General features: G+C 42.1%; 1 protein-coding gene across 1 annotated transcript in view; it reads left to right on the top strand.

Moving 5' to 3' along the window:
• LOC109918583 (complement C3-like) overlaps positions 1 to 25,222 on the top strand; it is a 100,481-nt gene that overhangs the window by 44,373 nt on the left and 30,886 nt on the right. The window contains exons 20-28 of the mRNA XM_048617804.1: positions 2,967 to 3,106; positions 6,030 to 6,242; positions 6,901 to 6,955; positions 8,778 to 8,864; positions 11,182 to 11,385; positions 15,224 to 15,299; positions 17,379 to 17,538; positions 18,754 to 18,849; positions 22,693 to 22,848. Of these exons, the coding sequence (XP_048473761.1) occupies positions 2,967 to 3,106; positions 6,030 to 6,242; positions 6,901 to 6,955; positions 8,778 to 8,864; positions 11,182 to 11,385; positions 15,224 to 15,299; positions 17,379 to 17,538; positions 18,754 to 18,849; positions 22,693 to 22,848 (1,187 nt within the window). The remainder of the gene's footprint in view (positions 1 to 2,966; positions 3,107 to 6,029; positions 6,243 to 6,900; positions 6,956 to 8,777; positions 8,865 to 11,181; positions 11,386 to 15,223; positions 15,300 to 17,378; positions 17,539 to 18,753; positions 18,850 to 22,692; positions 22,849 to 25,222) is intronic.

The raw sequence follows: 25,222 nt of genomic DNA, 5'->3' as shown, positions 1-25,222 counted from the left end.
CGGCTGGAACCAATCTGGTAAACCTCCAGTGCACCCTTTGAAGGGCCACTCGATCCCTCCAAAAGTATAGTAACCAAAACTAGGTGCAGTGCTCTCGTTGTAGTTTAACCATAACTTAATACAGATTCAGTATAATGTCCCAGCATTTGAACTCAACATCTCTACTCATGAAGACCAAGAACTAATTGCTTGGTTAACCATTCTCCTGATGTGTACTGCCACCTTCAAAGATCTATAGCATGAACCCTCAGCCCTCTCGGTCCAAGTATGTTCCTCAGAAATGTTCCAGTTAATCTATGTTGCTTGTCCCCATTATTTCTGCCAAACTACATCAGTTCCTACTTCTCTGCATTAAATTAAACATTAAGCAACCATTTATCATGCCTAATGTTTTCCGTTCTTAAGACACTGACTTTTCTAATTCCTGAGCCGCAGTTTTGATAACCAGCCTTTTATGTGGTACACTGTCAAAGACTTTCGTAAAATCCACAGAAGCAACATTCATTTCTATTCTTGCATCAAATTTCTGTTACTTCATTTGAAAAATCAATTAAATTTGTAAAACATAATCAGCTTTATGCCAGTTTGTGCTGGCTCTCCTTACTTCCTCACAACTCTCCTAGTGCCTTTCGATTATTTTACCCGTGATTATTGTTTCTTGTCCAGCACCGATGTCAACTGACTGTCATAGTTACTGGGAAGTCTTACAGATTTTTGTGATTCACAGTATGAATTCCTACTCTCCAATCCTCTGGCACCTCCCACCTAACCTTTCCAGTGCACTCTTCTTATCAAATTGCTCACCATGCCTTACCTCCAGATTTTTTGCTTCTGATGATATTTTGTCGACATTTGGTTTTGTTTTAGGAAACTGCAAACAAAGTATGAATTGAGTAAGTCTAACCTTGACCCGTGATTTGGAAGGGAACTTACATAAGTGTTGAAGTTCCCATGTATCTGCCTCTCCTACTGTATGTGGTAGAGGTCATGGTTTTTTTTTTCTATCCATTTGTGGGATGTGGGCGTCGCTGACAGGGCTAGCATTTCTTCCCCATCCCTAGTTGCCTTTGAGAAGGTGGTGGTGAGCTGCCGTCTTGAACCGCAGCAGTCTTCCTGCTGTGGGTTGACCCACAGTGCCCTTAGGGAGGGAATTCCAGGATTTTGACCCAGTGACAATGAGGGAACGGCAATATATTTCCAAGTCAGGATGGTGAGTGACTTGGAGGGGAACTTGCAGGGGGTGGTGTTTCCATGTATCTGCTGCCCCTTATCCTTCTAGGTGGAAGTGGTCGTGGGTTTGGAAGGTGCTGTCTGAGGATCTTTGGTGAATTTCTGCAGTGCATCTTGTAGATAGTACGCACTGCTGTTACTGAGCATCATTGGTGGAGGGAGTGGATGCTTGTGGATGTGGTGCCAATCAAGTGGGTTGCTTTGTCCTGGATGGTGTCAAGCTTCTTGAGTATTGTTGGGGCTGCACGCATCCAGGCAAGTGGGGAGTATTCCATCACACTCCTGACCTGTACCTTGTAGATGGTGGACAGACTTTAAGGAGTCAGGAGATGAGTTACTCACCACAGTATTCCTAGCTTCTGGCCTGCTCTTGTAGCCAGTCTGTTAATGTGGTGAGTCCATTTGAGTTTCTGGTCAATGGTAACCCCCAGGATGTTGATCGTGGGGGATTCTGTGATGGTAACACCATTGAATGTCAAGGAGCGGTGGTTAGATTGTCTCTTATTGGTAATGGTCATAGCCTGGCATTTGTCTGGCGCGAATGTCACTTGCCACTTGTTAGCTCAAGCCTGGATATTGTCCAGATCTTGTTGCATGTGAACATGGACTGCTTCAGTATCTGAGGAGTCACGAATAGTGCTGAACATTGTGCAATCATCAGTGAACATCCCCACTTCTGACCTTATGATGGAGGGAAAGGCACTGATGAAGCAGCTGAAGATGGTTGGGCCAAGGACACTACCCTGAGGAACTCCTGCAGAGATGACCTGGAACTGAGATGACTGACCTCCCACAACCACAACCATCTTCCTATGTGTCAGGTATGACTCCAACCACTGGAGTGTTTGCCCCCTGATACCCATTGATTCCAGTTTTGCTCGGGCTCCTTGATGCCATACTCAGCCAAATGCAGCCTTGATATCGAGGGCTGTCACTCTCACCTCACCTGTGGAATTCAGCTCTTTCGTCCATGTTTGAACCGAGGCTGTAGTGAGGTCAGGAGCTGAGTGGCCCTGGCGGAACGTAAACTGGGTGTCACTGAGCAGGTTAATGCTGAGCAGGTGCTGCTTGATAGCACTGTTACTGACACCTTCCATCACTTTACTGATGATTAAGATTAGACTGATGGGGCAGTAATTGGCCAGGTTGGATTTGTCCTGCATTTTGTGTACATGACATACATGGACAATTTTCCACATTGTTGGGTAGATGCCAGTGTTATAACTGTACTGAAACAGCTTGGCTAGGGGAGTGGCAAGTCCTGGAGCACAAGTCTTCAGTACCATTGCTGGAATGTTGTCAGGGCCCATAGCCTTTGCAGTATCCAGTGTCTCCAACTGTTTCTTGATATCACGTGGAGTGAACCAAATTGGAAGGTGCTGCTCAACGAGCCTTGCTGTTGCTGTGTGCCCTTGTAGATGATGTTGTAGATGGGTTGTGACTGTGATGGGACAAGAGAAGAATGGGGAGATCAGTGATTATAGGAAACACCCACTGAAGTGACAGTCACACTTGTAAACATGCAATTCCAAGTGCATGGTGGCGATGGTAGGATCCATTCAATGACAATTGCAGTGACAAAGATGATGAAATTAAAAAGAAAAGTAGGGGTTGCCATTTCCCATTCACTATTTCCAGCTTTAGGTGTACCTGCAACACGAAATGAACACTGTTTTCAAAATGAGGATTGTGCCACCTGTTCTGAATTATTATTAAATTATATTTCTTGTACCCAGGAATATGTATTGCTCAACCTTATGAGCTGACAGTGCAGAAGGATTTCTTCATTGATCTTCGACTTCCATATTCTGTCGTCCGCAATGAACAAGTGGAAATTAGAGCGATCCTGTACAATTACGATGAAGAAGAGATTCAAGTAAGTTTCGTAATGCATTCATCATCCCAATGGGGGCGTTGGTTAGCTGAATTGGTGGATGGCTGGTTTGCAATGCGGCACAATGCCTACAGTGTAGTTTCAATTCCCACGTTGGCTGAGGTTACTATGAATTCATCGGAAAGGGAGATTGGTCGTGGGCTGTGGGAGGGGTGGGGCCGAATGAAGTGGGAGATGGGGCGGTTAAAGGAGAAAGGAGATGGCCAATGAAGGGAGAGGGGAGCAGCAATCTGAAGAGTGAAGGACACTGCATATGAGCAGTGAAGGTAGGAAGATGGAGGGGGTGTTGAAGGAGGGGATGGGGGACAAGGAGAGATGAAGGAAGTAGAGATGAGATTGAAGGAGGGTAAGATGAAAGAATCTGTATCTGAGCAATGAAAGTATGATAATTGGGGTAAAGGAGGAGGAGGAAATTAAGGAAGTGGTGCAAAGAGAGAAATTTAAGTCTTAAGGAGGGAGAAATTGGTGAAGGTGGGCGGAAATGGGGGATAGGAAGGGCACATAGATGGGTGAGAGGGTGATGGGCCAAACTATCTACTGGGGTTGAGTGACCGACCAGGGGCTAAAGAACGTGTTGATGGGTGTGATGGAGGAAGTGAAAGTAGGGGAGGTAAGGAGATGGAGGAAATAGAATGTGTGAAAGAAAGGAAGAATGGGAGTGATTTGGATGTGGAAATCAATCCAATTGGGGAGATGCAGGTTTAAGGAGGGAGAGATAGGAGTGCAGGAAAGGAAGATTGGGTGTGAACAAGGTGGGGGATGGGATTGAAGCAAGGGTGAATGGGGGATGGTGGTGAAGGGGAAGTTGGGGATTGATGAGAGATGAGGGAAAAGGGGTGCATTGGGTATGCTCAACTCTTTTCAGACCAGTTGCTGCAACAGAAGCCCTTGCTGGCCTGCCCATGCAACTCTTCACTTCCAAATTTCCACCTGGGATCACATGAAGCCCAGGGATTGAAATGGGTTCTCACCAGGAAAGTTTAGGGATTACTGCAGTGAAAGAGGATCGTATGATGGATTGTGTTAAAGGAATGATAGAGATTGATGAAGCCTACAACGGTGAATGTGCCATCCATAAAGTCACAGGGAATATTAGGGTTACTTCCAATTGGGATTTCCAATTCTATAGCAGGGAAAAACAGCTGATTGGAAAGATTCAATTATGATATTGTGTGAACAAAACAAATATGGCTTTTGGGAGATAATATTTTCAAGGACTTTAGACAGTCAAGGGAGATCAGGGTTCCGAAGAAGGGTCACTAGGTTTGAAGCTTTTGAAGTTAGATGCTGTTAGATCTGCTGAATTTCTGTTTTTGTTGGAGTTGGTTGATAGTTTAGTGTTAGGGTGGTTACTGGAGGCTACTATCAGACACAGTACTGGATCACAGAATATTAGTGTCAATGTGCATTTTTTTATCCAGTACAATAAAGTTACAACAAAAAATAATCTAGCAGCTTGAATTGTAGAGCTGGGTTAAGTGTAAGAACAGTGAGAAATGAAAGTGATAAATTTTATCATCAGTAACAAATCCCTTGTAGGACTGATAACAATACTATGTTGACCATGGAAGGATATTATTAAGCTAGAGAAGGTTAAGAAGAAATTTACCAGAATGTTGCCGGGTATGGAAGGTCTGAGTTATAAAGAAAGGCTGGATAGGCTGGGACTTTCTTCATTGGAGTGTAGAGGTTTATAAAATCATGTAGGGCATAGATAGAGTTAATGGTATGTGTTTTTCCCTAAGATGAGGGATTTCAAGATTAGGGAGCATATTTTTAAAGTGAGTGAGAGAGATTTAAAATAAGACATGAGGGGGAAATTATTTACACAGAGGGTGGTTCACATGTGGATTGAACTTACTGATGAAGTGTTGGATGCGGGTGGAGTTACAACATTTAAAAGACACTTAGAGAAGTACGGAAAGGTATGGAGGGATATGTGACAGGAGCACGTATTGGGCAGCACGGTGGCACAGTGGTTAGCACTGCTGCCTCACAGCACCAGGGACCCGGGTTCAATTCCAGCCTCGGGCAACTGTATGTGTGGAGTTTGCACGTTCTCCCCATGTCTGCGTGGGTTTCCTCCGGGTGATCCGGTTTCCTCCCACAGTCCAAAGATGTGCAGGGTAGGTGGATTGGCCATGCTAAATTGCCTGTAGTGTTCAGGGAGGTGTAGATTAGGTGGGTTATAGGGGGATGGGTCTGGGTGGGATGCTCCGAGGTTCGGTGTGGACTTGTTGGGCCGAAGGACCTGTTTCCACACTGTAGGGATTCTATGAGCAGGCAGCTGGGACTAGTTTAGTTTAGGATTATGGACTGGTTGGACCAAAGGGTCTGCTTCTGTGCTGTTTGGCTGTATGACTCTATATTGAATTACCGAAGGTTTGCTTAATTTGAAAATTTTTGACAGGAGGAGAGAATCACTGCTGCTGCCCCAAGTGTGGAACTGCAAATGTTTTTCCAGCTCTCTGGTGTTACTTGCTTTTGTTTATTTTAAGTTGTAACTGGAAATCCCAGGCACACATTTTGCATGCTTTTCAAGCAGCTTGGAATCCTTTGCAGTTCAGAGCTTCAGGTCTCAGGAGGCTGTTGCAATTAGTTTCTGGCATTCGTTTTGAAACTGAAATTCTTCCCGTGTACAATGTATTGATGTTGTTGATGAGATGTTGCTATTTGAAAATAAACCATTGAATGTACACAGTGCAGTCAATCACAGTTTAACTGTATAATTCCAATAGAAAATCATTTTCTCCATCACAGTTGGTGGATCTACAGCACTTTGGTGTAAATGAGTCAGGAGCATAATGTTGCAGTTCTAATTTTGGCATGATGTACTTGTACCAATGTAAATTGTTTGCGAATGATTCATGATTTTTTCATAATTCCATTGTATTTTAAATTGTAGGTGCGTGTAGAGATTCCATACAATGAAAATATCTGCAGCGGTGCAAAGCCGACAAAGCGATTCAGAACAACAGTAAAAATCCCTGGGAAAGGGTCCGTTGCTGTGCCTTACGTCATAGTTCCACTAATAATTGGACAAATCGATATAGAAGTTAAAGCTTCAGTCTATGACAAACTTGTGACTGATGGTGTGAGAAAATCCCTTCGTGTGGTGGTAGGTACAAAACCTTCAGATGTTCTTAGCATTTGTCACCACTTGCTAATTAATGGATAGGAATCAATGAATGTTTGCAGTGCAAAAGGCTGTTCAGACCCACAAGCCTGTGTTGACTCTTTGCAAAAGTCTGACTTCCAGCCCTTTCTCTGAGCTTCTGCATTTACCCCCATCTTTAGGTGGTTTATCCAATTCCCTTTTGAAAGTTATGTTTGAATCTGCCGCACCACACCCTTGGGCAATGGAGACTGGAGTTGGAATTGAATATTTATGGCAGTGTCTTTGATTACGAAGAATGTAAAAGATTTGGGTGGTGGACATGGGACATCACTCTGATATCAGTTGGATATCACACTGAACGACAAACTTTTATTTTGGGAAAAATGGGAATTGTAAGATTAGGTTGGGAAATATTCTATCTGCTGTAAATTTCAGGAATTTATACTGGTAGATTTGTTAAAAAAAAAGGTGTACGTATGTCCTGAATAGTGAGGTGACTTTATTGAAAGTGAATGCTAATGACACTGATGCATAAAGTGTTGGGGCAAGTGGGAGGATTATGTTGTAAAATGCTTTAAGCTACAGAATCATGACGGTTTAAGCATAAACTGAGAAGCAGACTCTCTAACTCATTTTATTCTGGTTTTCTTTCCTGTAGCCAGAGGGAAAGAAAATTGACTGTCCCGTGCAAACTTATGAATTGGATCCCAAAGGTTAGATTCTTCTCCTTTGCTTATATCTTAATGGCAAGTGGTTGTCAAAATGTTATTCGTGTTATTTCCGAAAACAGAGTTACTCATTTCATTTTGCACTCATTCGGACAAATACAGGGAGGTTTCAGGACTGGAGAAAACGACAAGGGCAGGGAGCAGCAAAGCCGTGTTGACTTGGGGTGTTGACAGTTTCGGAGTTCATGTCAGTTATGGGGACTCTTTGGTGAACGGACCTTTTGTGTGTTTGGATATTGACAGCAGAGTTTTGGATGAAGTTAATGATATGGAGGGTACAGAATGGGAGGCTGGTTTGCATACTATTCCAATAGTTAGAGTCTAGAGGTAACAGGCAAGGCTAAGGGTTTTAGCAGCAGATGAGCTGAAGACAAGACAGAGATATATTATAGTGTGACTTTGGTAACAGAGAGGTTGGACACTCAGCTCAGAGCTAAAATAGTATGTCAAGGCTTGAGCAGCCTCAGACATTGGCAAGGGATTGAGGGAAGGAATTCAATGCAATTACACTGAAACATAGATAGCAAGGTGTAGAGCTGGATGAACACAGCAGGCCAAGCAGCATCAGAGGAGCAGGAAGGCTGACGTTTCGGGCCTAGACCCTTCTTCTCCTGGATAGGCTCGGACTGGAGCGTAGGAGTTTGAAAGGTGACCTGATAGAAGTTAACAAAATAATGAGAGGTTTGACAGAATTGATGGTAGGTGTCTTTTCCCTAAGTTGAGAGATTTCAAGACTAGGGGGCACATTTTTAAGGTGAGAGGAGAGAGATTTAAAAAAGACATGAGGGACAAATTTTTTACACAGACCGTGGTTCGCGTGTGGAATGAACTTCCTGATGAAGTGGTGGATGTGGGTACAAATACAACATTTAAAAGACATTTGGATAGATAGATGAATAGGAAAGGTTTGGAGGGATATGGGTCAGGAGCAGGCAGGTGGGACTAGTTTAGTTTGGGATTATGTTCGGCATGGACTGGTTGGACTGAAGGGTGTGTTTCTGTGCTGTATGACTCTATGACTCTACGACACTCCCTAGCTTCTTTCTTCTAGGGAAAAAATTTCCAGCCTGTTCTATCTTTCCTGTAGGGTATAACATCTCAGTTCTGATAACCCCCTTGTGAATCTTGTTTCTTTCCATTTGTTTGGTACCTCTGTATCCTAATGGAGACCGGAATTTTGCGCAGCGTCTTAGGTATGGACCAAATGACTTCAAGGCAAGGTTACCAGAACTCTTCTGCTTCTCAATTCTATCTCTCTAACCAAATTTAAGCTAGACATTACTAAGTGCTTAACGTCACTAATTAATTTCCACTCCTAACCATCTGTTCAGGGAAAACTGAGACCTGGATAGAAAGCTAAAAATTGTTGATTTTCCCTTTATAGGGCTATATCAGAATGTTGGAACTTCCTTAATTTAGTCAAAAGCTTGGGAGGAATTAAAATGCTGAAATCTCGAGTAAACTCCAGGTGGACTCAGTAAAGCAGTTACAGGTAAACAAAGGTAAAGTTGCCATTGTCCTACTTTCTCATTAAAGAGAAAGATGACTGGTGGTTTAACCTGAGGGTCACCATGCCTCAGGCAAGGAGAGAGTCCTTCATGGTAACCTCAGGCAATACAGGAATTGAACTCAGGCTGTTGGTGTTACACTGCATCACGAACCAGCTGTCCAAACAACTGAGCTAACTGACCTGCCAGAGGGAAAGATCTCATAGGAAACAATGCAAACCAATGGCTGCAGAGAAAAAACAATGATTTAAATGAAAGATTTGCTTTATATAACTCAACACGTTCTCCCTTCAATTTAGGTAAGCAACAAACAATTGATATTGATATCAAAGTCCCAGGTGATGTTGTTCCAGATACGGAGCCATTATCATTCATCAGTGTTCAAGGTAGATTGATTTGGATCATGCTTATATTGTGCCAAATAGTTAAGTATGTTTGATTTTACCTTTATAGGGCTAGCTCAGGATCTTAGAGCTCCTTCTTGGAGTGTACAAACATGGTCTTTTCTAACATACATAGTGCAAAAATTTGACGGTATTTCCTTCCTTTTGATTTTAACTGTGTGATACGTGGTTCGCTGATTTTTCTTTGGCCCTCTTCTCAGTAGCTACCATTGATTAATCATACTTTCCAACATCAGAAGATGATGGGTGATTTTCATTTTGTGTCCCACCACTTGTAGACATAATCATGAAAATTTGCAGTGCAGAAGGAAGCCATTTGGCCCATCTTCCTGTGCTTGTTTTTCTGTTGCCTTCATTTGCGAGGCCAGAAATTTTTGTTTTTGAGATTAAAAGTATGTGAATCTCCCCAGGACATAACTAATGCGGTTAAAAGTACACTGGCAAAGAAAACTGTTTCCTGAAGGAAATTGTGTTAAATCTAGAGTATGCTACGAATTTGTGAGCATCCATCTTAATTTTTAAACCTTATTTTCCTTCTTATAATTTCTGACTAACGCTTGTTGCTGTTGCATAAAGTGTATAAAAAAGTAGAATTTTGATAGTGTTACTAAGGAGTGATTATTTCCTTCCCCGACTGAGAAGCCAGTAACTGAAGAATGTGGATTTAAGATAATTGTAACATAATCATTGAGTGCAGAAGAGGCTTTTCAGTCCATCAAGTGTGTACTGCCAAAAATATACTGTCTACACCAGTCCCACTTTCCTGCAAAGACCCACAACCTTAAATGTTATGACACTTCATTTGTTCTTCCAAATACCTTTTAAAGGTTTTGAGGTTTCTAGCCTCAACTATCCTCCCAGGCAAGGCATTCCAGACTCCCACAAAAGAGCCAAGATGATAAATTTTTAATGCAATAAGTTGGTGTGAGCTGGATTCATTGCACATAAGAATGGTGGAAGCAGATGCATTTAGTAACTGCAGAAGAGAATAAGATGAGAAATAGAAAGGGAGAACATAAAGGGACAAAGAGCAAAGAGTGGCATGTGAGACCATGTAGATACCTCTACCTAAGAGCTGACAGAGATGCAACTGGATGAATGTTTTTATCTTGTTCTGTTAGTTTCTATAAATCCTCTGCAAATAAGGTAAAAGATCAACTGTTTAAAATAGAGTCTTATGAGTTTATCCTCCTATTGGGGCAGAGTTTGCAAATAACCATTTACAATTTTATACTTGCTATTCTTTTACAAGATATAGAAATTATTTTCAAAGTGCATCTTGGCAATATAGGCAATTGCCAATTTACAAATGTCCGACTTAGGAACGCGATCCCATACAGAGAGATGTATTAGTATTAATTTTAAAGATCTGACATGCGAACATTTGCTTGACTTTCTGAACAGCTATTTTATATTGTGACGTATTGTGTTCTTTCTTGCATACAAATCAATTTATGAATGCACTCAGAAACAGAACCCGTTCATAACCCAGGGACTGCCTGTCAATTTCTTCCAAGACAGTGAAAGAAATCAAAGATTTGTGGATGTAAATGGGGAGAATTACTTTCTGATATTTAGTGCAACAGTTTTATCAATGTAGCCTGATTTTGATTATGTTTTTGTTTGATATAAATCTAAATGCAGAAAATGCAGGAAATTTTCAGCAGGTCAGGCAGCATCTGTGGAGATGAAAACGGAGATAACATTTCAGGTTGATTGTCCTTCATCAGAACCAGGAAAGCTTAGAGATGTTACAGATTCTTAAGCAGGTGAAATGGGGTGGGGATGGATAAAGAAACAAAAGGAAAGCCTGTGATAGAGGGGAAACATTGAATGACAACACATCTAAAGGAAGTGATTACTTAATAGTTAAAGAAAAGATGTAACTACATGGGGTCTGAATAACAGAATAATGAACAGTTGCCATTCAGAAGCAAAAACGGGAGAAAAGCAAGATAGAAATATATAAAGAGATGGAAATAACATGGGGGCAGAAATACAATCCTTGATCTAATTATTGAATCTGGAAGGATACAAAACATCTAATCAAAAGATGAAGTACTTTTGATTATTTCCCTTTTGACAGACCTTCACTTATGTTCTTTTTCCACTATCCCTTTCGCCTACCTAAAAACAAGTAGACTGATAACTTTCTTCAGTTCTGATGCAAAATCAAAAAGATTTTCTTGACACATATTTTGACTGATTTGCTGAATATTTCTAGCATTTTTTGTTTTTATTCCAGAATTCCAACATTTGCAATATTTTTTACATGTTAATGTATTTTGTTCCCAAACAGGAGACATTTTAGCCCAAGCAATTGAAAATTCCATTGATGGGGCCAAACTGAAACATCTAATTAGAGTTCCTACTGGCTGTGGAGAGCAGAACATGGCATCGATAACCCCAGGAGTGATTGTTACCAACTTTCTGGACAAAACGAGGCAGTGGGAAAGAGTGGGAATGGATAAGCGAGAAGCTTCAGTGAAGAACATTCAAACAGGTACGTCTCACTCCTTTTATATTTAAGTTTGTTGAGATAAGGAATGTCATGTTTTGGAAATTGAATTTTACAAGTTGTTGCATGTAGACACTATCACTGTTGATTTAGCAGAAATCAAACACAGAATAGACTGTCGGTGCAATCTTAGCACAGGATATGGTGAGAAATTTGGGGGAATTGAGCGAGGAGTCGAACTGCGCCTTTCTCAAAGACAAGACCAGCAAGTCATATTTTCCAACAAGAGTCCCGGAAGTTTGAGATGAGATTTCTGCTGGAGAATGGGGAGATGTCCATTAACTGGGCTTATTGGTCATTGTTTATCCTCATTGCTGCCTAATCTCACTTCATTCATATGCAGATTCCAATACAACGTGTGTCAGATGGAAACTAGACTTAGAAAATTCCTGGCTTGGGAGTTGAGCAGGTACTAGAGACTCCATTTCATGACTTGTTCCTCCAGAATTCCATCTTGGACGCTAATGAAGCAGGGCATGTAACATGGGCAGAGGCCTCATGCAATTCCACCTCATTACACTGTTGTCTGATACAGGCTATCTGCACCCTCATGACTTATCTCTAATCCACATATACTGTGCTTCTACACTGCACCGCTGCAGTTTAACATGCATTTTTCCCCAGTGTAGGAGAGTCCAAAACTATTGGGGAAAGGTTTAAGGTGACGGAGGAAAGATTTAAAAGGGAACTAACGGGCAACTTTTTCACACAGTGGGTGGGGCGTGTATGGAATGAGCTGCCAGAGGGAGTGGTGGAGGCTGGTACAATTACAACATTTAAAAGGCATCTAGATGGGCACATGGATAGGAAGGGTTTAGAGGGATATGGGCCAAATGCTAGCAAATGGTACTAGCTTTATTTAGGATATTGGGTCGTCATGGATGAGTTGGACCAAAGGGTCTGTTTCTGTGTTATACAGCTCTATGGACTCTATGTCGCTTTTCATTGAAAGCCAGCTGCAGTTACAATTTTCATGAAGGGACAGGCACCCTGTTCATGTACCGGACCAGGCTGCATCTCAGGGCTGCTCATTTGCTTTCTTAATGCTCACTCGCTAAGCCCTTACCTGATGCTGATGTTGTGTGTAAATTAACACAAGCTACCTTTACTTTGGCTAGTTATTGTGAAATCTCACTATTAAATACTGAAACAATTATTTAAACTTTGTTTCATTTAGCAACCAAAACAAGATACCTCAAGTAAGCAAGTTAAGCCTCACAACTGAACTTAGCTATTACCCAGTTAATGGTGGAATTAGTTACATTCCAACCAATAGCATCTGTATCTGGATATGTCCAAGGTTTGATCCCTATGCAGGATGGTTTTCTGGGGTTCTACTGCTGTAGAATCCCAAAGTTAAATTCTTATAGGATTTTCTGTCTTATCAAGTTTGTGGTATGACATTATTTATGACACTTCTGAAGTCACAATGTCTGCAACTTGCTTCTCTGTTCCTGCCATTAACTCGTTAAGTTCTTCTGCAGGCAACTTTAATTTACTATGTGTCAAAAGCCAGCTGGTTATCAAGCAGTTGTTAAAACAGGTTGTTTATGGAGCTTCGACTCCTTTTTTTCCCAGGAATGGTTAATTGGCATATTGCTTTTAATTCCTTCTCCCTTTGTCTCAGGAAACAGTTTATCCCACAAAGAGTTATTCTGTCTTTTTGATTCATTCCGATTCTTTCAATCGATGATAGTTCTTAAAGTTTACAATATCACATTCACAACATCCTTGCGTTGCTTTGCGTTGACAATGCCTTCGAAGCCTATGAGCTTTGCCACCTAGAAGGATAAGGGTAGCAGATACTCAGTGCTATTACTGAAGGAATTCCAGGATTTTGACCCAACAATGGTGGAGGAACGGCCTTATAGTTCCAAGTGAGGATGGTCAGTGGATTTGGGAGGTGGTGTTCCCATGTGTCTGCTGCCCTTGTCCTTCTAGATGGTGTAAGTTGTGGGTTCAGAAAGTACCACCTAAGGAACCTTGGTGAATTGTTGCACAACATCTTGTAGATAGCAACGCTGCTGGATGGAGTGAACTTTGAAACTGTTAGCTGAGGGGCCAATCATACAGGCTGCTTCGTCTTGGATGGTTTTGAGTGCCTTGTGTTATGTTGGGGTTACAGTCATGTGGGATACTCTGAGTGGGCTTAGTAACTAAGTTGGTGTTGAGTTAAAATAGGTCATGGACTTGAACACCCCTGGTTGGCTTGAGTGGGGTATGGTGAATTTGTGTGCGTGTGTGCGTGTGCGCGTGTGTGTGTGTGTGAGATGTTGAGTGCAATAGCGATATTTTATATTTCTCTCCTTTTGAAGAGATAAGACACCCAATTTGGAAATGGCCCCATGTCACCTTAGGGAGAGCTAAGGTACTCTTTCAGACTGTGGAAAGGCATGCTTGTGCATAAACTCAGTAAAGTGTCAAGAAACCATCCAAAAAAACATACAGTTAACAAAAACAATGCTCTGAGTTGGAGAGTGCCTGGTTATATAAACCCACTAGGTGGATCAGAGCTGTGTGGCTGATTTCCCGTACTATCATTTTCCCAAAGGAGGACCTGTTGATGGAAAGCTCCACCTGCTTATTTAAGGGAACTGTTGCTTACTGTAAGGTTTTTAGATATTTGGCTGAGATGTTTATTGACATAAGGTATTCACCATAAGTGAAATATTTGTTGAAATAAGCATTGTACAGTTAAGTGAAATGTTCCGTTTCCTAAGGGATTCGTTCTTGCAATTTCACTGTATTCAATGTTTCATTTGTATCGATGACAGTGTTTTTTTTAATGATGACTTAGCCAGCAGACTCATAACTTTATTTTCTGTTGTGCTGCCTTCTGATCACTGGCCATGTTGGATAATAAGTAAATTGGTTTGGAGAGGGAAGGACAAAGGCTGGTGGATGGGAGATGAATTGGCACTGAGTTGGCATAGGGGTTTCAAGGACCATGGGGATGATTGTCAGCATATAGGATATAACGGACCATGAGAGATGGTCATGGGGTGGTACAGAAAATAAGAGGAGTCATGGGGTGGCTTCAGGGGCATAGAGTAGTATTGGGGTATAAGGGGACATCAGAAGATGGGTAGATGGCCATAGGTTGACCTGGGATAGTGAGGGACTATGGGAAAGGGGTAGATGGGCATACTTTGACATAAGTATATGAGGTGAGTGCATGAACATAGACCAATACAGGGTTATGGGGGAGCTGCAGGGGCATGGATGGGACATCGGAAATGAAGGGGTAAGAACAAGAGGGGTGTTTTCTGTTTCAATTTTTAGATTTAAATTTTGCATACAGTGCTGGAGTGCCCTGGAAACCTCTATAGCTAACTTATTTTAGGATTAGGTAGCCTCTTAGGATCTTAGAGGAAGTGGATGAAGGAACAAACACAGAAATTGCTGGAGAAACTCAACAGGTCTGGCAACATCTTTGGGTCCAGTGACCATTTAGAATTTTTTCTTCAGTCCTGCAGAACAGTCATACTGAATTTGAAACATTAACTCTGTTTCTCTCTCCACAGATGCTGCCAGAGCTGCTGAGTTTCTCTAGCAATTTTAGCGTTTGTTTCAGATTTCCAGGATCTGCAGTATTTTGCTTTTATTTGACATTTGAGGTACTTGACAAAACTCTTACTTCTCTGTTTGGGATTGGCTTTAATTGGTCAGTATTTTCTGAAGGCTTTCTATGTTCCAATATTTTCCAGTTTCTGTGATTCTGTACTGGATTACTGTTCTTGTCCAAACTGTTATGTTTTCTTGTTTTGTATTTTCAGCATTGGTAGAGTTTAATTTCTTCTCACATTGTTTGTATTCCATTTAGGCTATGCTCAGCAATTGGCTTATCGCCAACAAAGTGGTGCTTATGCAGCATTTACATCTCGAGAACCGAGCACATGGTAAGATTATAGTTAAATTAGTAAATTAAATGTCTCCTTTCTCTTTCTGGTAATCCTATAGTGACATACTTTACAATGACACATCCTAGGTACTCCTCTGAAATGCTTTGCAATGTCGAGGCATTGGACAAAAAACTGTTCTGAAACTGACTCTAAAACAAAAGTCCCTTACTGAGGAAGGATCACAGGACTCAAACCTCAGCACCAGGGAACTAGATCCCATTCCACCCTTGGGTAACTGTGTGGAATCTGCACTTTCTCCCCGTGTCTGCGTGGGTTTCCATTGGGTGCTCCGGTTTCCTCCCACAGTCCAAAGATGAGCAGGTTAGATGGATTGGACATGATAAATTGTCCACAGTGTGCAGGGGTGTGCAGATTAGGTGGCTTGGTCATGGTAAATGCAGGGTATGGCGTCTGGGTGGGATGCTCTTCAGAGGGCTGGTGCAGACTTGATGGGCCAAATGGCTTCTCTCTGGTCTGAACGGATTCTAACATCTATGACCTGAAACATTAACTCTGTTTCTGTCTTCGCAGATACTGCCAGATTTGCTGAGTGCAGGAATTCCTGTTTTTGTTTCAGATCTCTAGCAACTGCCGTTAATATAGTCATAGAGTCATACAGCATGGAAACAGACCCCTTGGTCCAACTTGTCGATGCCAAACTAAATAGTCCCATTTGCCTGCATTTTGCTGGTATCCCTCTCAACCGTTCTTATTCACGTACCTGTCCAAATGTCTTTTAAATGCTGTAACTATACCTGAGTCAGCCACTTCCCCTGGCAGTTCATTCCAGTTATGAACTCTTAGGTTTATTTTAATGTTGCTGCTTCTGTGTACCAGCTAATTGTACTGGTGTCAAAAAAAAAATTCACATTGCATTGCTAGCTGTGCAGGATGTACAAATCGTTTTGCAATATCCCATGCAATCTTTTTGATTTGTTCATAGATGTGGGCATCGCTGGCTAGGCCAGCATTTATTGCCCATCCCTAATTGCCCCAAAGGGAAGTTAAGAGTCAACCACATTGCTGTGGGTCTGGAGTTATATGGAGGCCAGACTACATTAGGATGGCAGATTTTCCTTCCCTAAAGGACATTAGTGAACTAGATGGGTTTTACAGCGATTACAACAGTTACACAGTCAGCATTACTTCAGATTTTTATTAATTCAAATTTGACCATCTGCCTTGATAGAATTCATATCCATGTCCCCAGAACATTGGCCTAGGGTTCTGGATTATGACATTATCACTACAACCCTAAACTCCCACAATTTGTAGGGAGAATTCCCTTCTGAAACAATTAATCTCCTGTGAACCAACATGAGTGATACTTTCTATAGCTGCTAAACACAATGAAACCTTTCAAGCTGATTCATAAGAGGGATTACCAGGCTGGATAACCAAAATGTTAGCTAACGCTTTGAGTCTCGATGACTCTGCATCAGAGCTGAGAAGATGAAGAGTCTGGTGATGAGACATCTAGATTCAAAATGTTCGCTTGCTCTCTTTCCATGGATGCTGCCTGACACACTGTGATCTCCAGCATTTTTTGTTTTCAGTACAGATTCCAGCATCTGCAGTAATTTGCTCCTAGCCAAAATCTTAGTCAGACTTTGGGTTTAGAGAGGGTTGGAGAGGAAAGAGATGGAGAGGTTCAGCGAAAGTGTTCTGGAAGTATTCAATTCTAGTTAAAAAGCTTGTTTCCACGAAAGTAAATAGATTTGGATTAAATAACAACATGTAGAGTTGGATGAACACAGCAGGCCAGGCAGCATCAGAGGAGCAGGAAAGCTGATGTTTTGGGTCTGGACCCTTCTTCAGAAAATGAAGACGTTTTCTGATGTTGCCTGGCCTGCTGTGTTCATCCAGCTCTACACCTTGTTATCTCAGATTCCAGCATCGGCAGTTCTTTCTATCTCTTTGGATTAAATAATATTTATTCAGCATCTGTACCTTGGGTCATGATTACTGTGGCAGTGATACATATTTAGTGTAAAACGATTCTTCAGTTCAATTTGCTCTGGAAAATCTGTTCCTTGTCAGATCCTTCTTTTAAAAGCTGGCTTTCTTTCTATGTAGGTTGACTGCTTACGTGGTGAAAGTATTTGCAATGTCATACAATTTCATCACAATTGATCCAAATGTTCTATGTGGAGCTGCAAAGTGGCTGATATTAAATAAACAGAAGCCTGATGGTTCGTTCAAAGAAGATGCTCCCGTAATTCATGGAGAGATGATTGTACGCAAGTGTTTCTTTTTATTCTTCATCATTCAGGATGGTTGCATTGAAAAAAAACTAAATCATCAAATCATGGAATCATAAAACAAGACAGGACTGAATGAGGCCATTTGGTCCATCATACCAGTGCTAATGCATTGAAAGAACTATTCAGTTAATCCCAGTCCATAGCTCTTTCCTGCATATTTCTCCTTCAACTATTCCTCCAATCCTCTTTTGGTAGTTATAACTGAATCTACTTCCAGCACTGCCTCAGGTAGAGCATTCCATGATCATGAAGACTCATTACATTAACAAAATTCCTCATTAATTCCGGTTCGTATATGAATTACTCTGATCTGGGCCCTCTTGGCACTGGAAATTTCTTCTCCTTATTTACTGTATCAAAACTTTCAAAGATTTTGGGCACCTTTATTAAAACTTCTCTTGATCTTATCCTTTTATCGTTTCCCATCTCTTGAATGCCTGCTTGGACTTATCCCACCGTAACTCCTACATTCTGTTTTCACCCTTTTGTTATTTGCCCTTCGCTATTGAGCAATGTTCTCTTAACATGCATATCACCCATTGATTGGTGGAACAGAATCGAGGGGCTGAGTGGCCTACTACTGTTCCTAAGTTCCTATGAGCCGCTGTCTTCTGGACCTATGCAAACCTTGAACAATAGCATTCCTTTTCCCACTTTAAATTCCATAATTACATTCTTCACTCTTCCTTGATATCTGTTCCACTCCCTTCTATGTTGCAAATCATCCAACAATATTTTTTAATGGGAAAGTCTCCATGTTTATAAACACAAGTTGCTTAGGAAAACATTTAACTCGTAGCATTTTAACGGCTTGTTCAAAAACCAAGAAAACAGGTAAATGCCAAGGCTACAATTTTCTTCCAGAATTTTTGTTTTAAGTTGTTCAGTTCTTGCCCAAGTTGGATTCATACAGCATACCTGATATTCTAAAATGGGCACATTGTTCCCTCAGATGAAATTGAGGCATTGACATAATCGTGTAGAGATTAGTTACATTTTGGGGTCAATATCTTCTTTGGGTTTTCTCGTGTTTTTCCTTTTTAAACCTTTGCTAAATCCTGAACTCCAGAAATTAATGCAGCGATCGCTTTTGGTCTTACTCTTGTTATTTGCTTGAAGTGATAGTGTGGAAAAGTGCCAGAATGAGATGTCTCATTGTTCCCTTGCGTGTTGATTTCCTTTTATAGGGAGGAGTCAAGGGATCGGAAAGTGATGCTTCACTGACTGCATTTGTACTCATTGCATTGGTTGAGTCTAAGGCTGTTTGTTCTCCTTATATGGAGGTAAAGAGATCCTTTTATTCAGTGTAAGATAGTATTCAAGGCTGGAAAAGATCAGCATGTCTGGCAGCATCTGTGAAGGAGAAAACAGAGTTAACGTTTCGGGTCCGTTCTGAGGAAGGGTCACCGGGCCCGAAATGTTAACTCCGGTTTGTCCTTCACAGATGCTGCCAGACCTGCTGAGCTTTTCCAGCAACTTTGTTTTTGTTCCTGATTTACAGCATCCGCAGTTCTTTCGGTTTTTATTCAAGGCTGGAGTTGGTTAGCTGGATGGTTCGTGCTGCCAACAGGGTGGGTTCAATTCCCACACTGGCTGCGGTTACCATGAAGTTTCCTCCTCAACCTCTCCGCTTGCTTGAGGCATAGTGACCCTCAGGTTAAACCATCACCAGTTGTCTCTTTCTTTAATGAGAGAGCAGCTCTATCTGGTAAGCTAGATCTGGTAAGCTATGATGACTTTATCTTTTAGTGCTCAAGACGTTGAGGTGATATTTTAATTCAGAGAATTGGGGTGATGTTTTACAGAAATCAGTGTCAGTCTTGGCAAGTTTCACAGAAGGTTTCTCTCTGTGATCCCTAGTGTCTTTCTCGTGGCTTTCTCTGAAGCTCGCCTCATTACCAAAGCACAACCTCTCCAAGGTGTCCTGCTGGTACCCCACTGTCCCACCCAGGCAGAACATAAGGTTACTCGCCACAGTGGGGACCTCCCAGAATTCCCAGCACTGGTGCCATTTTTGAAGACCGGCTGTGCACCAGGCCAAGTGCTCTCGGCCAGGAGTTGCCTTTCATCATGCAAATAGTGAAAGGGCAAATTCACAAGGGATACATAGAGGCATAGAGTGATAGAGCTGTGCGGCATGGAAACTGACCCTTTGGTCCAACCCATCCATTCCGACCAGATATCCTAAATTAATCTAGTCCTATTTGCCAGCAGTTGGCCCATATCCCTCTAAATCCTTCCTATTCATATCCCGATCCAAATGCCTTCTAAATGTTGTAATTGTACCAGCCTCCACCACTTCCTCTGGCAGCTCATTCCATACACGCCCCACCCTCTGTGTGAAAATGTTGCCCCCTTAGGTCCCTTTTAAATCCTTCCCCTCTCACTTTAAACCTATGCCCTCTAGTTTTGGACTCCCCTCCCCCAGGAAAAAGATATTGGTTATTCACCCTACTTATGATTTTATAAATTTCTATAAGGTCACCCCTCAGCCTCTGACACTGCAGGGAAAATAGCCCCAGCCTATTCAGACTCTCCCTGTAGCTCAAACCCTCCAATCCTGGCAACATCCTTGTAAATCTTTTCTGAACTCTTTCAAGTTTCACAATATCCTTCCTATAGCAGGGAGTCCAGAATTGCATGCAGTGTTCCAAATTGGGCTTAACCAGTGTCCTGTACAGCTGCAATATGACCTCCCAACCCTTATACTCAAGGCACTGACCAATAAAGGTAAATATACCAAACAACTTCTTCACCGCCCTGTCTACCTGTGACTCTACTTCCAAGGAATTATGAACCTGCACTCCAAGGTCTCTTTGTTCAGCAACACTCCCCAGGACCTTACCATTAAGTGTATAAGTGCTGTCCTGATTTACCTTTCCAAAATGCAGCACCTCACATTTATCTAAATTCAACTCCACCTGCCACTCCACATAAGTGGCATGGCTGACTCTTCATTGCAAACACAAATGCTCATTTGTAAATGTACTAACGTTTCAGAACCAAACTGCACAGGCTGCCCATCCTTGGCATCATTCCATCTTAGAACCCCATCTGTTGGAGTGCCACTCTTCCCCCAGTGCCCAGTGTGGGCTACAGCTAAGCCATACCAACCATCATGCTGTACTGTCTCCCTGATGAAGCCAGGGTGGTTGTGACTGTCGATGAGCACCTGCTGCAGTAACCTATGTCCTCCAATGCACTATCATCTCCCCTCCACCACTACCCTCCTATCTTGCGTTTTCCCACCCCTTTACAATTCGTGTTCCCTCTGCGTCCCAACCTCCAATCCAAACAATTCGTGTCCCCATTTTCCTAACCACAGCAATGATTCCTGGTAACCATCTTTGACGGTCATTGGGCTGATCCCTGGGATTGACTGTAGCCCACCCCATCACTGACTTGGACAGTCCCTGCTGTAGGAAGGATGTTGTGCAACTAGAAAGGGTTCAGAAAAGATTTACAAGGACGTTGCCAGGGTTGGAGGGTTTGAGCTACAGGGAGAGGCTGCATAGGCTGGGGCTATTTTCCCTGCAGTGTCAGAGGCTGAGGGGTGACCTTATAGAAGTTTATAAGCCCTGACTGATGTCTGCGTAGTTCCCTGACTGACTGACTGTGAATCCCCAGACTGTGTGCACTAGGCCTACAGGACTCACTGGGACCTAATCCTTGGAATATAGAGGGACTGATCCCTTGACTCTAGCACCCCAAGTGGACAACAGACTGGGTCCAAGCCCTGGTACCAGTAGCAGATCCTACCTTGACTAACCGTGCGGGAACCCCACCCGAACTGAAGGCTGTCTCACTTGATCTGTCTGAGGATTAATCCCCTTAGACTCTGAGAAAGAGCCTTTTTGGTTGAAGCAGTTGCAGTGTGTTTGTTGCAAACACTGCTGGCACATGGACATTTATGTAGTTCAATGCCACACAGCAACATGTCCAACCCCGTTGACAGCCACACAAGATGCTTGGCTGGATAAATCAGCAGCAGGAGTGACTTCAGGGCCAGCAGGAAGTTCAAAGGTTGGCAGTTAGGAGAGGTGATTAGAGAAAGGACTGTGATCAGTAGCAGTGGATAGATTATGAGATGCTGGTGAAACTGAAAGGCCAGGTCATTTGGATTGGCAGCAGTCAGATAGAACAGGATATCGTCCGTGGTTTTACAATGCGGACTTAGAGGCGCAACCTTGCAAAACGTGAAATGAAGCTTTGGCAATTCCATACTGTTCAGTGCATATGATTCACCTCCTCTGCTGTAGCCACATGAACACAAAGGCATAAGATTAGTTTAAAGCTATATTCCCAAAAAATATCATGCTCTCCAACTTCAATTGACATATTTTTCATCCTTGCTATGTGTCTGAAATAACTCCACAGAGGCTACTATCCCATCACCACGTTACCCTTTATTTACACGTGGAGAATCCTTGACATTGATCCAGCTCCTTCTGACCCTCCTGTTTATATCTGTCAGCCAGGGCTCCCTGATTGGACCAGATTAACAGCCCCAATCAGGGAACTTGGGATTAGCCTGCAACTCATATGCTGCACTTGCCACATTTTCCAACGATAATGTCAGTTCCTGTGTGAAGTCCTGTTGTGCTTCAGCTAGTAGGTGCTTTCACATGGTTACATCACTAATCCCACTCTTGTTGCAGTGAAATAACTCCACAGAGTTTGGTATCCCGCAACCAAGTCGCCCTTTATTTACATGGGGAAAGCCCTTGACACTGATCCAGTTCCCTCGGAGCCAGATCTCAGAGTGAATGAGATGGCTGACCCTCCCGTTTATATCTATGAGCCAGGGCTCCCTGATTGGACCAGGTTAACAGCCCCAGTTAGGCAACTTGGTTTCTATGAGGTCCACCTGGCTGACCTCATTATAATCACTACAGTCTCCATTTTAAAAATTCTTTTGAATGTGAAGAATTCTATTATTTGGGAGGAAACTTCATGCCTTTGAGAATTTGACATTCATTCAAAACCCAAGAAGACCTGGATAAAAGATGGAACTGATTTTGCCTATTTAGTAGCTATTGCACAATGGCCAGAGTGTGTCACCTCATGATACTTGATGAAACACCATTTGAAAGCTTTTTGATTTAATTTTGATGTATTAATTTCAGAGTTATGAAGACAGCGTCCAAAAAGCAGGACACTACCTGGGCAATCGATTTAATAATCTGAAGAGACCATACTCTGTGGCAATAACAGCCTATGCACTCTCATTATTGAACATCAACAAACTGGACACCCTGATGAAATTTGCTTCAGGAGGTAAGGCAGATTAACAGTTGCTTGCACATTTCATCCCCCCTGTCTTCAGAACATTCCTATTGGCATTCTGTCCATCTCTGCACATCACTGGAAATGAAATAGTTATGGAAGTGAAGATAATTTGAAAATTCTAGATTCATTGCATCTCTGAAGCAATGATCGTTTTCCCTGCATATAAAACCATGAATTAAAGTCTGAGGAGTTGAAGTTGTTTTAATTAGCGATACAAAATAGGATGACAGTATAATAAGTCGTTTGCTTGTTTTACGTTCCATTGAGTGAGATTGGCATTGAGCCTAAGTAGGACTACGGGTGAAGTTCAGTTTCAGTCCTTTCTGTTTTATGTTCGTGCTGCATTGTTTATAAGACCATAACACCATCTCTAATAGGTACAGGAACAGACAGTTTGGCCCCTCAAGCCTGCTCCACCATTCAATAGAATCTCGGTTGATCTGACATTCCTCATATCCACTTTCCTGCCCTTTCCCTGTAACCCTCGATTACCCTTGATCAAGAACCTTTCTATCTATCTTAATCTTAAATATGCGCAAGAACTCTGTCCCCACAGCTCTCTGTGGCAAGGAGTTCCAAACACTCTCAGCCCTCTGACAGAAGAAATTCCTCAACATCTCAGTCTTAAATTGGCACCTCTTTATTTTGGGACTATGCCCTCTGGTCCTGGACTCTCCCATTAGCAGAAACATCATCCTAGCATTTACCCTGTCAAGCCTCTTAAAAATCCTGTATGTTTCAATGAGATCACCTCTTGTTCTTCTAAACTCTAGTGAGTCGAATCCCAATCTGTTTAACCTTTGCTCATAACATGACCTCTCCATACCAGGGATCATACTGGTGAACCTTCTCTGAACCGACTTCAATGAAATGATACCTTCCCTTCAAGAAGGGGACCAAAGCTGCTGACAGAACTCTCATCAGCACCTTGTACAGTTGCAGTAAGACTTCCCTACTCTTACGCTCTATTTATACGCTAGGCACCCAGGCCTGGTTATCCCATTTAGTCAGTCTATGGCTAGGGACTCCCCCTACCAGATAGGCTGGAGGGCAATGCTTGAGATATATGAGCTTATGTTATAGTGGCAAGTTTATGAGCCCCTCCTGGATCCTAGAAACCTCAGAGTTGATGCTGTTGCAGGACTAACGTTATGGTGTGACATTCCTCCTTATGGCAGGGAGGCGTTGGAAAAGGAAGACGTTCCTCGGCTTTTTTAATGATAAGGAATATGACAGTTTGACTTTGTGGGACCAGTCAGGAATGCAACCTTTGTGCGCTAATAGTGGGATAATGGTTTATAATTATTCATTGTTTTGGAATACAGCTTAGTAGGAATCTTGAGTGTGGTGTTGCAATAGCCTATCTGTTGCTTTTGTGTCCAAGGGAATTGGTTCGAGGAGAGCAAAAACAAATTTTATTTTTTTAAGTCAGTATTCATTGTTCACTAAAATCCTTATTTCTAATTTTTAAAAATTCCAATCTAGGAGTTTAATGATTTGTTTTTCCAGGCTCTTTACCATTTATGCGAAAGGAGAATTCATTAACAGCGCATTTCTGATTGAATTCTAATTGTGACTTTTATATTTTACAAATAACAATCTCCTTGGCAATACACTTGAAAGTTGCTGATGTACCTTTTTCTAGAACTAGATGAAATTTTTGTTTCAAGGGACTTTTTCTCATAAGAGAGCTATAAAAAACCTGCTGCTTGGCCTGCTGTGTTCATCCAGCCCTGCACCTTGTTGTCTCGGATTCTCCAGCATCTGCAGTTCCTACTATCCCTATAAAAAACCCAGTTTGTTTGAAATGGATGACTCAGTTACTCCTTTATGAATGCACTTCCTTAAAGGCTTGTGTCCAAATGATTATGAAAATTTGTTCATTTGAAGTATTGAGGTGGAACCCAGACCTTTTTATTAAAGTTCATTGAAAGGACACTATTGGACAGGTATCTTTCAAAACCACTTTTTTGGAAATGATATGTTATGAGCTAAGTGAACTGTCCAAGTTGATAGATTATTGAACTGCTTGGACTTTCTGGAAGTCACATGGCTAGGTTTATGGTTTTCAGGAGTTGTGGTTATTTGGTATGGTTTAGAGTTCAGTTTGGGGTTAGCTTGTGAGGAGGCATTACCTAATTCAGCTATTGCCACCATCTGAAGGACCCTCCTGAGGAGCTCCTGTGACAGCTGAAAAACTGAAACAGCTGTTCTCCCAAAGTGTTTTGTAGCAAACCTCTCATTGACATCTCCTGAACACACCACTTCTGGGAAGAGCTGAATGATGGCTACATGTTTCTGGTGATGCCCATTTGCCTGTGCAAGGACACCAGACTAAATAAAGAGATAGTAGGAACTGCAGGTGCT

This window comes from Rhincodon typus, chromosome 38 (genome assembly GCF_021869965.1).
Source record: "Rhincodon typus isolate 14 chromosome 38, sRhiTyp1.1, whole genome shotgun sequence".
Classification (NCBI taxonomy): Eukaryota; Metazoa; Chordata; class Chondrichthyes; order Orectolobiformes; family Rhincodontidae; genus Rhincodon; species Rhincodon typus.
Note: the sequence above shows the minus strand (reverse complement) of the source record. Positions and strands in the feature narration are given on the sequence as shown.